The 15035-nt window shown below is 37.6% G+C and overlaps 1 protein-coding gene across 5 annotated transcripts in view; it reads right to left on the bottom strand.

Annotated features, from left to right (window-relative positions):
* Positions 1 to 15035, bottom strand: part of ncoa2 (nuclear receptor coactivator 2) — a 99583-nt gene that overhangs the window by 6268 nt on the left and 78280 nt on the right. For 4 of the 5 annotated variants that reach the window (XM_082184861.1, XM_082184863.1, XM_082184860.1 and 1 more), the window contains 9 exons: positions 11964 to 12164; positions 8418 to 8657; positions 8085 to 8214; positions 7733 to 7895; positions 6555 to 6851; positions 5380 to 5457; positions 4831 to 5293; positions 2206 to 2383; positions 1313 to 1502 (listed from right to left, as the gene is read on the bottom strand). In XM_082184861.1, the coding sequence (XP_082040987.1) occupies positions 1313 to 1502; positions 2206 to 2383; positions 4831 to 5293; positions 5380 to 5457; positions 6555 to 6851; positions 7733 to 7895; positions 8085 to 8214; positions 8418 to 8657; positions 11964 to 12164 (1940 nt within the window). The remainder of the gene's footprint in view (positions 1 to 1312; positions 1503 to 2205; positions 2384 to 4830; positions 5294 to 5379; positions 5458 to 6554; positions 6852 to 7732; positions 7896 to 8084; positions 8215 to 8417; positions 8658 to 11963; positions 12165 to 15035) is intronic. The other variant, XM_082184864.1, reaches the window with a different exon arrangement.

The raw sequence follows: 15035 nt of genomic DNA, 5'->3' as shown, positions 1-15035 counted from the left end.
TTATGTCTTCTTTAATGAAAGAAGAAAGACTGCATTACCTATTAAGGCTGCATTTATTTGATCAAAAATACAGTGTGAAATATTACAATTTAAAATCACTTTTCTATTTGAACATTTCTTATAATCGATTTAGCTTAATATTTTTGTGGAATTTTTATTTTTTTCAGGATTGTTTGATGAACAGAAAAGTTCAAATGAACAGGCTTTCTTTGAAATGGAAATCTTTAGTAACATTATAAATGTCATGACTTTTGCTCAATTAAATGCATCTTTGTTGAATAAAAGTATTAATGTATTTTTAAAAACAAATCTTACTGATCCCAAACTTTTGAACAATATGTATATATGTGACCCTGGACCACAAAACCAGTCACATGGGTAAATTTTTTGAAATTGAGATTTATACATCATATGGAAGCTGAATAAATAAGCTTTCCATTGATGTATGGTTTGTTAGGATAGGACAATATTTGGTGAATCCTAATGATTTTTGGCATAAAAGAAAAATTTATAATTTTGACCCATACTATGTTTTGTTGGCCATTGCCACAAATATACCAGTGCGACTTATGACTGGTTTTGTGATCCAGGGTCACATATTTGTATACTGTATATAAAACATGTATACACAGTAAGTTAACTTTTAATTATATAATTAAACCACAATAATGTTGATACTGTTACTGATGATATAATCTGATACTAAGATCTGGTTAGATGGAGTTCTGGGAGTGCAGGAATGTGTGGTCAAACTCTAACTGACTTATAGACGTCATGTCTGATATTTAGCACTCAAAGTCCGACATGTCTGCATATATGATCTCTTTATCCACCTCAAACGGGCACTAATTGCCAGCGACTAATCACATCACTGTCCTATTACATCTAGTTCGGCATCATCCCTCTCATCTGCAAAATTACCCGGGATAATTAGAGTAAATTATTAACGAGCTAGTTGCAGAGTAAACTACGCTATTTGGTGACCTCAGACACTTAAAGTCTGACCTTTTATGTCTAATGGTTTGAGTAAATAAATGCATCCAATAAATCTACGGTGTAACGCTTTTACTAAACTCTTGGCTGGAACATTGAGGAGTTTAAATGGGCTTCATTAGCAATGAAAAGTTTGAGAGTTTGACGAGCACTGCAAAGTAGTTTCACTCTAAAGATGGGTTTTAAAAGTAGCTTGAGCTTTCAAAGCATCTAGTTCAGGTGATTGTTGGGAACAGTGGAGCTTGAACGGGTTCCCAAAAGGCAATACACATTCACACGTTTCATAGATGGTGTCACATCACGACTGTATGCGTCTAACCTGTTCAGGGCCCATGTTGGCCATGCTGCCCCCAGGTCCAGAGTTCATTGAGCTCATCATCTGGTTGCCCATTTGGCCCATGTTGCTCGAGTTGGCGGCCATGGGCACGTTGAGGTTCATGCCGTTACCGTTGTACATGTTGTTATTGGCCTGCTGGCCAAACTGAGGTGGCGACTGCTGAGTGAACATACTGTGGAGGGAAGCACAGAAAGGTTTAAGACTCTTTAGGTGGTCAAATGTTGCCTAATTCTCTTTATAAGACAACAACTTTTTATGTTTAATAATTGAAAAATGTAAATTTCATTGCTCACCAAAGCTGCATTCATTTGTTCAAAAATATAGTTAAAAACAGTAATAGTGTGAAATATTATTACAATTTAAATGAACTGTTTTCTACTTTTTTAAGTAAAATTTCTGTTTTAGCAAGGCTGCTTTTTCCGCATCATTACTCCAGTCTTCAGAAATCATTGTAATATGCTGATTTGCTGCTTAATAAACATTTCTCATTATTATCAATGTTGAAAACAGTTGTGCTGCTTAATATTTTTGTGGAAACCATGAGGATTCATTGATGACTAGAACGTTCAAAGAACGGCATTTATATGAAATGAAAATATTTTTTAACATTTTAAATGCATTTACGGATGGTCACTTTTGATCAATTGAATGCATGTTTGCTGAATAATTTCTTTTAAATTATTACAATTAATTAAAAAAAATCTTACTTTTGATTGGTAGTGTTTATATTTGTATATAAAAATCTATAAATATGTATTTAAAAGCATACAGCTATCACAAATATGTCAACATACTTTACTAGCAAAAGGGTTAAACCGAAAACCTGGTGCTTATTTAGTGTGAAAGCGAGTGAATGTCTTGTGATAAAGCTGCACCTGTTGGCATTCATGTTGCCCTGTGTCCAGCCGTTCATGTCAGGGGAGGACTGGAAAGAAGTGTTGCCCTGGGCCTGTTGCATCATGGGACTCTGGGCGTGGCCCATCCTGGGAGACATGAGGGGGCTCTGAGGGGTGGCGGCACCACCGAACCCGCCATCCGACTGCTGACTCATACCTGACACACACACACACACAGATGTGAGGAGACAAACCTCGGCTTGAAATAAACAATCAAACACAAATTACAGAATTATTACTGTACAGCACTCTATTCACTTCATATTCACTCTCTCGCACTCTGACAGCATTCACATTTAGCACCCAGAAATTAATTAATCTGTAACTACAACAGGGACATTGATTCAAAATATTCACAAATCAAAATCTAAACATACACAAACACACTCACAGACACACACTAGTCACCAATTCAAATCATTCGTTTAACAAACTAATTAGCTGATCATCATTTTTTAGAAATGTCAAAGCAGAAATCATATTGAGAAGTGTTTCAGGCCATCTCCATAATCAAAAGTGAGGAACTTGTATTTAACTAGAAGGGTTTAGAGGTGTTATAAGCAGGCAGTAAGGTAGAGTTACACATGCAGGTTAGTGTTAGTGGCTGAGATAGCCAGAGAAAAGAGGGGTGGGGTGGGTAATGGGTGGGATTGGGGGGTGGGGTCTGGGTCACCGCATAATTGGTTTAAAAATCAACTGCTCCGCCTCCACTGATCACCATCAGCCAATTAGTCTATGCAGGACAGACACTGACACATATGACACAGCACAGGCATAGACACGGCCACAATTATCAACAGTTTGACACAACACAAGCTTTTGCGTAATGATACACTGACTCTGAGCTCATGTGTTACCTAAAGATCTACTGTGGCAAAGCTGGATATTCTTAATGTCTGGATCTGTTGAATTCTGCTCATTACCACAGAATCATTTCAACTCATTCTTCAGTTTGTAAAAAAGAATGCAAAATGCAGTTCATCAAATGTAATTCCAATGGAAGCCTAACAGGGTCATTGAGCAGGTGGCAGTCTGAAATATGCAAATTATCACACTATTTGTTTTTACAAACTGAGCGGCAAATCATAATAATATTCTGTGGTAATAGACAGCACGCTGCCCATAGATATTAAGTCCTAAATGAGCATATTCCTGTAATATATTCTGATTACATGCATTTAATTTCATGTCGGGGAAACATTCAAGTGACTCTTCTGCCCTCTAGTGCCATCTTCTGCTGTAACCATTATGATGTTTCAAGGGCACTACATAAATAAACAGACTTAATTAATACTACTTAACCAGCATAAAGTGCTAAATAAGCTATTATCTTACAGTACTTGACTGAACAACTACAAACAGATATTTAAAAGGCCATATATTCCCTGAAACAGCTCAATTCAGATTATTAATAAGAACATACGTAATGTTACTAGACAATTGAATTTTGGTCTTTAGTTTTATGGCGGCATCTAATCTCATAATACAGTACATAATATAGTCTTGCTGTAAAAAAATACTGCCTTACATTTTTAAGTACAATCAACTTGGCTAATTAAGTCATTTCAACTTAAATTACATTAAACAGACTTAAAAAAAATAGTTGAATCTTGTATAACTTACAAAAAAAAAGTAGAAAATTGCTTAACTTATTTTAATGAGTTAAAGTAATGTCAAAATATGTGTTGTTATAACTTATCGGTAATATCATTTTTACAGTGTTCAAATCTCTTCAAATTATTCATTTAAAACCTAAATTTAAATACTGTCATTATTTTCTTGCCCTCATGTCATTCCAAAACCTGAATGACTATCTTCCAGTGCTATTTTAGTATTATTTATATACTATTATAGTATTTATTAATATTTTGAATTTAACTTTTCAATATTAGTATACATTTATAATTTTTTTATATTTCTATTTAGCTTGAATTTATTTTTATTTCAGTATTATTAGTTTTAGAACTTTATCTATTTCAGTTAGTTGCAAAGGCAACATTTCTAATTCTCATTTCTTTGTTTTTCATCTAATATTTCTATTTGATTTGATTTCAGCTTAATTTCAATTACCGAAAACTATTTTTAATAGTTTTCGTTAACAACAACTACTTCGCTTTCTTCCCTCCGTGGAACACAAAAGGTGCATTTTTAAGAATATCCTGGCTACTGAATAAAATACATGAACCACTTATGATACATTAATGATGTATTTCTTTTTCTTTGTAATTTTGGAGTCTAGTCTTTATTCAAACAAGCTGGTTAGGAAATGAAATGTCACCTTTCGTGCTCCACAGAAGACAAAAAGTCAAAGTGTTTGGAGCAACACGAGGGTGAGTAAATGATGTGAGAATGATCACTTCTGCAATCATTTATATCTTTTAGAATATTAAGATCGGATTTCACTATAGTTGCTGGAATAGTATTTTTACACAGCTGACCTGCATCAGAACTATTGTGTTTCTAATTAAACCACGTTGACTCGCCCCTATTTTTCACCGTACGCTCCGTTCACACAAGTTAAGCCTGTAGCGCTGCTGGTCTCGGTGTTTGTGCGTGTGTGTGGAAGCGCATGACACACAGACAGAGAGAAAGGGCAGGCAGTACCTGAGCTGGGGAACTGAAAGGCACTGTGCTGCATTTGAGGGCTCATAACAGCCCCAAACTGTCCGCTCAGACTGCCCAGCATCCCCTGGTTAGCTAGACTCATCTGAGAGCCATGCATGGCGCTGTGGGAGAGGAGCTGGGGGGCGGGGAGGTTGGGAGAACCGGGGGAGAAAGGGCTGGTGGAGGGGGGCGGCGAGGCCAGTCCTGTACCGTAGTTGGGCGGATAGGGGAACTGCTGGGGGTTGGCCTGGGGGATCCGCGGGTTGCTCATGGTTCCGGGCATGCCTGCGGCGGCCATGTTGGGCGGCAGGTTGAGACCCTGGGCTCGCATGACCATGCTGCGCTGCTGCTGCTGCTGCTGTTGCTGCTGCTGCTGTCGCTGTTGGTCCAGCTGACGCTGACGCAAGTGATTACTCAGCATCTCTCTCTGCCGCTGGGCCAGCATCTGAGCGTTGATTGTCCCCTGGAAGACAGAGACAGTTCTGCATGTTATTTAGGCAAGCTCGACAGCTGCGCACCAGAGAGCATGCAGGAACTGAATGGGCATACCTGATTTGGAACGTTGGGTCTAAGAGGTAGGTTCATATTTGACACTCCAGTCATCTGATTCATCATAGGCTGACGATTCTGGGAGAGACACAAACGCATGATGGCGCATTTTAGAGTTCACTGTAATTACTATTCAATACTCAAGCAATTCTCTTATACAACATTTAAGCAACTGTTCTGTTTCATACAACAACACTCTTGTTTGTATGATACTGGTACACATCAGCTTAACAAACAAGAATTTTATCACACATAAAAGGCATTCCTCACACAATAGGACAAGGTTTTTTGTTCATTTTTGCTCTGTCATCAAAAGTTTCGTTATGACCCATAAAATTGGAAGCATTCAAAGTGGAGTGATACAAACAACAAAACATTCTAGGGCTGTAATACAAAATATCATCAGTCTTGGAATGCCACTGTTGTGCAAATATTACAAATACACTATTAATATACTATAAAAAAGCAAAAAAATTTAACAAGAAAAAAAGGTTATTTAAAAAAAAAATTATATATATTTTTTAAATAAAATCAAAACATATTTTAAATAATAATGATCACATTATATATAATTACAGCTTGTAGCTTCAAATTATCAGACACCATACAGTTATGAGTGATGACCCCTAAATAAACCCAAATGAGGTCAAGGAACAATTCCAGAAATGTCCAGCAGGGGGCAGCTAACTACAGACGGTACTGATTTACATTAAATAATAGTTTGAGCTTTTGTGTGTGTGTGTGTGTGTGTAAGGATATACAAAGATTATGCATTAAGTCTTTGGATTAACAAAGCTAAGTGTCACCAATTAACTAACTGTAAAAAAACGAAAACAGAACAGGGAAACCTTTCCAATGTGTTGTTTATATCCACTCGAAAGGGTTTTGTTAAAGGCATAGTTCACCTAAAAATAAAAGAAGCTGATTTTAAGAAATGTCAAGTTACCAACATGCTGCAAAACATGTGTTCCACAAATAAAATAAAGTAATTTGGGTTTGGAACAACACGAAGGTGAGTAAATTATGACAGAATTTGAATTTTTTGGGTTCACTGTGCTTAATATTGATTGTATCAACAGAAAATAATATAAACAAGAAATACAAATATAACCACTTTTATTCTACTTTAATCACGCTGTGGGCTTTCTTCTTGTGTTTGAGAGTATAAACTATACCTGCTGTGCTTGTAGCCTGTGTTGAAGCTGCAGTCTGAGTGTATTGGGTTGGTTAGGGACGACCCCAGTGGGCCTGAGTCCTGGTCTGGCCGGCACACGGAGCATGGGGTATCCCGGCCTCTGTCCCATCTGTCCCGTCATGCCGTGGAAGCTGGGGTCCTGCATGGGTGTGTATCCGCCCTGCTGCATGTGGGCCTGGGACGCAGCGTACTGCTGCTGGCTGTACATGGGTGGCTTCTGATCCATCATCATACCCGGGTCCTGACCGGAGAACTGATCCTGCTCCACCGGCTGGGACTGAACACAAGGATGAGGATACAGTTCCACTTTAACAAGCAATAATACACGTTATTTACTGTAAGTCTCGTGTATGTGCAATATTAATAACTGGTACACATAAATCAGATGGTTCTGGATTTTATAGTGATGCATAGAAATATGAGCAACTGAAAATATCTGGCCAAAAAATAATCATGTCTCATGTAATCGCATCAGTGTTTCAACTGCGGAAAGACATCAATAAAAAAACATGTTAATGTCACATAACATTATATTTACCTCAGGAAAGCCCATTAAATGTCCACAACTGGTGGGTTAGCTACAAAAAATAACTCTAGAGAGGACAATATTGCTAAATATATGTACTATATTACATATTCTTAATATTTCTACTTCATTATTTAACTTACGTTAGAATAAATCTGTCATGATAACATGTTTTTACTAGAGCTACTGTTTAAAAGTTTATATTATAAACTCTACAGATTGGAGTACCGTAGAAACAATTATATCAATTATATAAACAAAAGTTGATATAAAAACGGCCTTATGTGCAATTTAAATGTTTATATATAGTACTAGAACTGAGTGTTGATTATTTAATAAATGTGATAAATCTTTGGTTATTGAAAACAAAAGGTGTGTCAGAAGTGGAGATAATAGTTCTATTTTTAGTAAAATAATAAATAAAATAAAAAATTTGTCTATAGAAACATGGCAGATGATTATTATGAAAGGAAACACGGTCAATATTGAGCTCATGCAAATTTTAGAATAAACTTTATTTTTGTTTTTTGTCTAATTGTAAACTTTATAACTGTGTATCACTAGGTATAGCGAAAGATAGTCAAAACATTGAAAGACAAAAGGGACAGGGTTGTAAAAGAAAAATGCACTACCTGTCCCACTAATGCCGGGATACCGAGTGCACGGTCGATCTCCTCTAGACCATCAAAATCTTTGAGGACCGTGTAGAGCTGGCTGAGGAGAGCGCCCTCATCGGCCGGACCCTCAGAGGGAGGAGGGCACAGCACATCCTCCTGAGAACTGCTGTATATGGAGCTGACAGACACAAGAGACTCTGATTCAGTAATTGAGACATGAATGATGGGACATCCCATAATGGATTACATCTGAGTGCATTTGTCAAGCTATTTTGTTAAGGAAGTACAAAATCAACATGTCCACACAGCACACGCCTCCAATAAAGCAGACGGTCTAACAATAGTGACAATAATAAATGCTGTTTACCTGTTCTGGTTCCCAAATGGCACCGGCTCTATAGGCATCACACTGTCTGGCCACGGAGCCGTCTGATTGGGCGGTGCCTGTTGCTGGGGAAACTGGTGGCCAGCCATGCCCATGTCCATGTTTGACTGGGCTGAGGATAAACAGAAGATGATAAAATGTTTAAAACAGCAGAAAAAAAATCATTCAGAACTTTTTTTTCTTCTTCTGCAAATCGGTTTTGAATAAGTAAAATAGGTCACTGAATAAAGCTTGTTAGGGTCAGATTAAGAAGACACATGTTCCTGTTCCACACTTCCTGTAAAGCTCAGAAATCTCTGCTCTGTGCACATTTACCATTGGTCATCATCTGGGACTGAAGCATCTGTCTGGGTCCAGGCTGGCTGTTGGGTCTCATGGGCATGCCTGTGCCAGAGTTAGCCACCATGCGAGCGTGGAGCGCCCCCTGCGGGATTGGGTGCTGGCCGGCGGGAGCAGCTGTGGCGGGTGAGGTCGCGCTGCCGCCGGGACCAGGACCCTGTGCGCCCCAACCGTCCTGCTGCATTCCTACACGGGAAACGTTACTACCCATCACTCCTTTAAAAAAAACAAAGAAAGAAAAGGGCTTTTAATTTGAAGGTAACTTTTGTTTAATACAAATGTGTAATGCGACATTTGTTTTGATTTACACTAGCGTTCAAAGTAGTGGTGGGCCGTTATCGGCGTTAACGTGCTGCGTTAACGCGAGACTCTTATCGCGCGATAAAAAAAAATATCGCCGTTAATCTATTCTCCAAGTTGGGTTGGGAGATGGCTCTATACTACACAAGCTGTGATGACGCAATCTACCCGCGGCCGCGAGGTAAACCCGGCTGCAACGCATATTCGTCGTCATCTTAAGTAAACACAGCTGAAAGTGAAAGCTGGTGAAAAAGATCGGTGCAACATCCATTATTTGGACTTGGTTCGGGTTTAAGCCGTCAGACGAGCAGCAGCAAACTATATACAGAGTGTGTGGGGTAACAGTTCGGTAAGTTAACACACGACTAATCCGTTCTACCACCTCAAATTCAAAACGAAACATTATATCACTGAATACCAAAGACGCGCGCGCGCCAGTATCGTGCGCACAGACAGCACGCCAGAATACAGTTATCTTTCGTGCTTGAACTTACAATAACACACACAATTATGCCAAAATGTCCGTTTTGTCGAGTATCTTCATAACATAAGAGCTGTCTTATGATGAACGTCAAGAGTTGTGAAAGAATGAGGCGCGTGCGAGAGCCGCGTCTCCGTCAGCTGGTCTTAAAGAGACAGCAGCCAATAAAGCTTTCTGTCAGTAAAGTTAATCAAAGAACAAAAAGAACAGAGAAAATGACTCACTGCTGTTGACTAAAGTTTTTTTTTTTTTTTTGTTGCTATAATAAGGATTAGTCTATATTTAATTTATAATTTATGCAGTGCAGTTTGACAATTTCGGTATATGTCCTAGGTCTACCTGTTTGACAGGCACAGGTAAATATGACATTTATTTTTAACTCTTGTATTATTGAGACAAATAACAATATTGAATTTATTTTAATTTGAAAACACAGTGCATTTAGTTGTTGTTTCTAGTTTGAGTTGAGAAATGGGCTACAAATTTCAGCATTATCACTAATCTGTGTGTGCATTTTACTTGAGAAATAAGCAAGTTAACTCATGAAACCATTTGTTTACTATATCGCAATCGCATATCGCAATATTGACCTCAATAATCACAATATGACATTTTCCCCAAATCGTGCAGCCATACTTTTCAGAAAAATGTATTTCGTATCATTGTCTTGTGAACTAGTCATTCAGCTTTTGATCAATAGTGATTGGCATGTTAAAATCCCACACCTGGTGTGTGTTCCTTTGGAGGGTGTGGTTGTCAGGTAGGGGAGGGGGCCCATGAGCTTCAGCGCCCAGGGGCCCCTGGGGGTACTAATCCAGCCTTGCTTAGTGGTGTAGCACATCATCTCGATTTTAAGAATCGTTGTTGTGTTTCTTTTTAACTGAAAAGACATCAGTTAGACAATATTCTAATTTTAAATTTGGGGTTTCATAAGCTCCAAGCCATAATAAACATTAGACCTACTTAAGTCTCTGCAGCTAGTGTACTTAAATTTTATTTATCTGCAAAATGATGTTGTGTACTTACAGTTTTGCACAATATATGTTCTCAAAACTACATACACCCTTTAAAAAAACAAAACATTTAGCAGTTGTTTAGCATGGGTCTGTGTATTCTGTTGTGAAATGGTTTTATTATAATATACTGTAAATCGTTATCGCAAGAGGCTGCAATGTATATCACAATATAGATTTTAGGCCATATCGCCCATCCCTAATTGATAGCCTATAGTAGTTGATAATAACATTGGCCTACCTAATGTTGCCTACGGACGGTAACAGTACAGTAGTAACCTTTTACAGTCTATGAGTAGAACAGCTTTCTCAAGCAGTTTATGATGCATTTTGGAAACAGGAGATGAGCCCCTGGTCTAATGCGCCACCTGGCTTGAGAAACCCGTTCTCAAAGACTTACTTTTATAGTCATTATTTGGGTAGCACACATATTCTGAATGCCTTCGGCAGAATTCAAATGAGCCATTTTAATCTAGATTAATCTAGATTAATTTCAAAATTAATCTAGATTAATCTAGATTAAAAAAATTAATCTATGCCCACCTCTAGTTCAAAGGTTTGTGGACAGTACTTTTGAAAGAAATTAACTTTTATTCAGCAAGGATGCATAAAATTGACCTATACATAGGATTACTCAAAAACGTATTAAAATAGTAATAATATTACATATGACTGTTTTTACTGTATTTTTGATCAAATTAATGCAGCTTTGGTGAGCATAAGAGATCTTCAGTGTTGTCAAGTCCAAGGTTTTCCTGCGATTTTACGGATAATATCCAAAGAAAAAGGTAAAATGTTGATACCGGGTCTCTAATAAGAGTGACTATAGACAACTAATAAATCATGAGTTACTATGGACTGTGTCAGTCTTCATTCCCAAACAAACATGTTTGTATGTTTTGTAAAGCCTGTCAGAGTTAGCGACAGCAACAAAGTGGGCCAGACCTAAACGAAGGGTCAACTGACAAAATAAATGAGATCTATAGGAAAAAATAATGGTCCATATAAAATATGGGTCACACTTTAGATTAGGGTCCAAATAAACTATTAACTATGACTTTTGCCTCAATAAACTCCCGATTACTGCTTATTTATAGTTGTTAAGTTTAGGTATTGGGTAGGATTAAGGGATGTAGAATATGGTCACGCAAAATAAGGTATTAATATGTGCTTTATAAGTACTAAATATCCTGGTAATATGCATGCTAGTTAATAGTGAGAATTGGACCCTAAACTAAAGTGTTACCAATCTGTTATCATTTAATTCACAAAACTGCGAGATTTGAAAAGCGACCACCTGAAAATTGCATGAAGATATAGTATGATCAGAAAAGAAACCTTGCAATTCTTTCCAAACGTTATGAGTCATTCATATCTAGCCACTCACAGTCTCACCTTAGATGCACATTCACATGCACGCGAATGCAACCCACCACACACAAACAAAACAGAGGGGTTCTTTTGATCTGACTCAACACTTTTGTGCCGTTATACACATTTCTCTTTCTCTTGGCTAACAGCGTCACACTTGACTGTTCATCAGAGATCACACTGAAACTTTGGTTTGCACATGGTCGAGGCGGCATTGGAACTTTCCTCTCTTAGTAGGCGTCGAGTGTGGGGGAAGCCCTGTGTTCTACAAACAAGCTTCATTTTGTCCTTTATTTGTTTTTTACTGCACATTTAAAGTCATTTCAATGCTGCACTTTTGCCCCCAGCTAAACTCACCTGCATTAACCATGTTGGGCTGACCAGGCATGCCACTGTGGTTTCCCATCATGCCTTGCTGCTGCATGAGTGAGTAGGGGCTGTTGTTCCTCATCAGAGGGTATTGACCCTGAGCACCTTTAGCAGGCATATTCATTTCCAAAGACACGCTTCTGACCGGAGGAGCTCTGCCGGGATGACCTGGCCGCGGCGCACCGAAATCTATGAACACACACACAGCAAAACATCCAGTAAGAAGTCATGGAAAAAAATATTTAGTTGAAGTCTGGTCTCAGAGAGTTCCTAGATAACTTACACTACCGTTTAAGCGTCTCTTATGCTCACCAAGGCTGCGTTTATTTGATCAAAAATACAGTAAAAACAGTAATACTGTTTTATATTTGAAACCGTAATTTGTTCCTGTCATGTCAAAGCTGAATTTTGAGCATCATTACTTCAGTGTCACATGATCCTACAGAAATCATACTAATATGCTTATTTGGTGCTCAAGAAACATTTATTATGATGATCAAAGTTGAAAACAGCTTTTCAGCTTGATACTTTTGTGGAAACCATGATCCTCTTTTTTAGGATTATTTTATGAATAGAAAGTTCCAAAAACATTTACTTGAAATAGAAATCTTTTGTAACATTATTAATGGCTTTACTGTCACTTTTGATCAATTTAATGCATCCTTACGGAATAAAAGTATCAGTTACAAAAATCTTACAGACCCCAAACCTTTGAACGATAGTGTATACAAATTACTTTGGAAAATGAGTGAATGATAGTGTATAAATGTATCATATTATGGTTTGTGTGAATGCTTACCCATTTTCACTTATTTTACCAAAAGTAGTTGACTAGCAGTGTTAACTTATATTAGCGGTTTTACTGTAAGTGCTCTAGTAGCACATTAGCGGTCTTTGCCATTTCTGACATGTCTCAGTTAACAGAGTGAGTGAGAGTGATTATCCGCACGGCTGAAATCATGTGGATGAGAAACAAAAGACAAACTCGTGTTCTACTCGTTTACAGTTTCGGTCAGCCTCTGGGCACACTTGAGTAGTTTCAGGGTGTTTTGCAAAAATTATGACATGTTTGTAAATGTAAAGCGCTCTGGGTTCACTTCTATGTCACGTTCATTTATTTCAAATATTTTTGCAAATACATCAGGACTCAATGCAATTTTCCTCCTGCTGTCACCTTGTAAACAAGTGCAAATAAATCCAAGACTATTCAATGAAACTCCTTGTAAATACACAAACGCATTATGATGTCAGAGCTGGTTAGAGTTGACATACAGTTGTTCTAAAGGTAGTTGATTACATAACACAACATACACAAGGCTCAAACCAAGTGCATTACATTGGTCTAATCTTCTTACATGAGAGTTCAAGAGGGTCAGAAGGTCACTGTGCTTAAATATGAGAGATAAGGCAATTATATGACTATTTGTATACAAACAAGCACGCTTGGAAAGTTGTTCACATTCAATTTTGTCTTTTAAGGTGCCCCTATTATGCTTTTTTTCCGGATATTTCCTAAAAGTGTGTAATATAGCTGTTTGTAAATGTAAAAGGTCTACAAAGTTTGTAATTTTTTTTTACGTTTTTGTCTCCCAAAAGAAAAATCTATGTAGGTTTGTAACAAATTTGCACAATGGCAGCCTACGGTCTTCATTGGCTGCCTGCGAACAACATCTACTTTGACCCATAGTAGTTGTAGCAGAGGACTGGACGAGTTTGGTTCATGTTGTTGACATGTCAAGAAAACACCGTTTTCTGCTCTGGAAAAGCAAATCCATTTTCCATGCACTTTCTAAGGACTGATATGGTAAAACCGACAACTTTTACTGTTCATATTAATGTGTAGGCCAGAGGAGTAGCTGAGCATCTGTTTTCCACAAGCCGACGTGCAAACTGCCGCAAATGAAACTAAAAGTTCAGCGTCACATCCTGAAACTCAACATTTGCCTTCATCAGCATTGGTAAGATAATTTAGTGTCGTCACTTTTAATGAATAAAATGAAGTGTCTTGCTTTCATTGATGTGAACTCGCATTTGCATGTGGCGCGGGAATTCAACATTCCATTTATATTTGTTTTGCGGAGACAGTAATGTTGACAAGTATAAATGGAACAGTTTTAACAAAACGAGACAGCTATCTGATCAGTAAACATGCATGAATGACCAGGTGAAAATAGCCCCATTGGAAATCTGAAAAACTAAAAAAAACTAAAGGATTTTGACAAATTTTATGGGAAATTTCTTCAGAAATATTTAAGGTTCTGCCCTATTTCTCTGTTAGCCATTATGAATATTTAAAATATGTATGTGCTTTTATACATATGGAGGGTTGTGGCACAGTGATTAACTAGGAAACGTAAAAAAATGGCACATAAAAATTGTGAGGAAGCCGCTGAATTTCAGATTTGGTAATGGACGTTTTGTTTCCGACACAACCGACTGGGCCATCTGACCAATCAGAGAAGAGTAGGATAGGCTCTCAGAAAGGAGGGGTTTAGAGAAACCAAATCCTTTATCTAATCATCTCAGACACTGTGAGAAAAGAGGTGATGCTGCAAAAGTGTTTTTCAGGAGACCCCCAAAACAAATTGAGGAACCTTTAATATAGCATAATTAGGACACTTTAAGGGTTAGAATGCACTACACTTCTTTTGCCCTGATTTACAGTCCGGACAAGTCGAAAGTCATTTGAGATGACATTTCACAGAAAATGGCGTACTGTACGATGGACTCGGAGTCCACGGATTCCATCCAGTCGAAGGATATCAAGCATATTTGGTTATCGAGCTGATTTTAGAACACATCGTTCACATTACAAAATTGTAAATAAAGATTAATGGAGTATGTTTTAAAAGAAAATACTACTTTCTATTTCAAAATGTCACAATAAATGCAATGTTACTTGCCATTTGTTTGTAATTAGTTGTGAAATTGACCATTTTTAAGTTAAAACTGTTTCTACACCAATTTTTTTTCAGTGTAGCAATTGTGTAATGTATGATGCTCAGTTTTTCCTCTGTAACCATTTAAAAAGTCATCAAGTGCCTAGTGTTTTAAAATCAG

The sequence above is a fragment of the Leuciscus leuciscus genome (assembly GCF_965113295.1).
Source record: "Leuciscus leuciscus genome assembly, chromosome: 11".
Classification (NCBI taxonomy): Eukaryota; Metazoa; Chordata; class Actinopteri; order Cypriniformes; family Leuciscidae; genus Leuciscus; species Leuciscus leuciscus.
The sequence above is the reverse complement of the archived record's forward strand: the minus strand, read 5'-3'. Positions and strand labels throughout refer to the sequence as shown.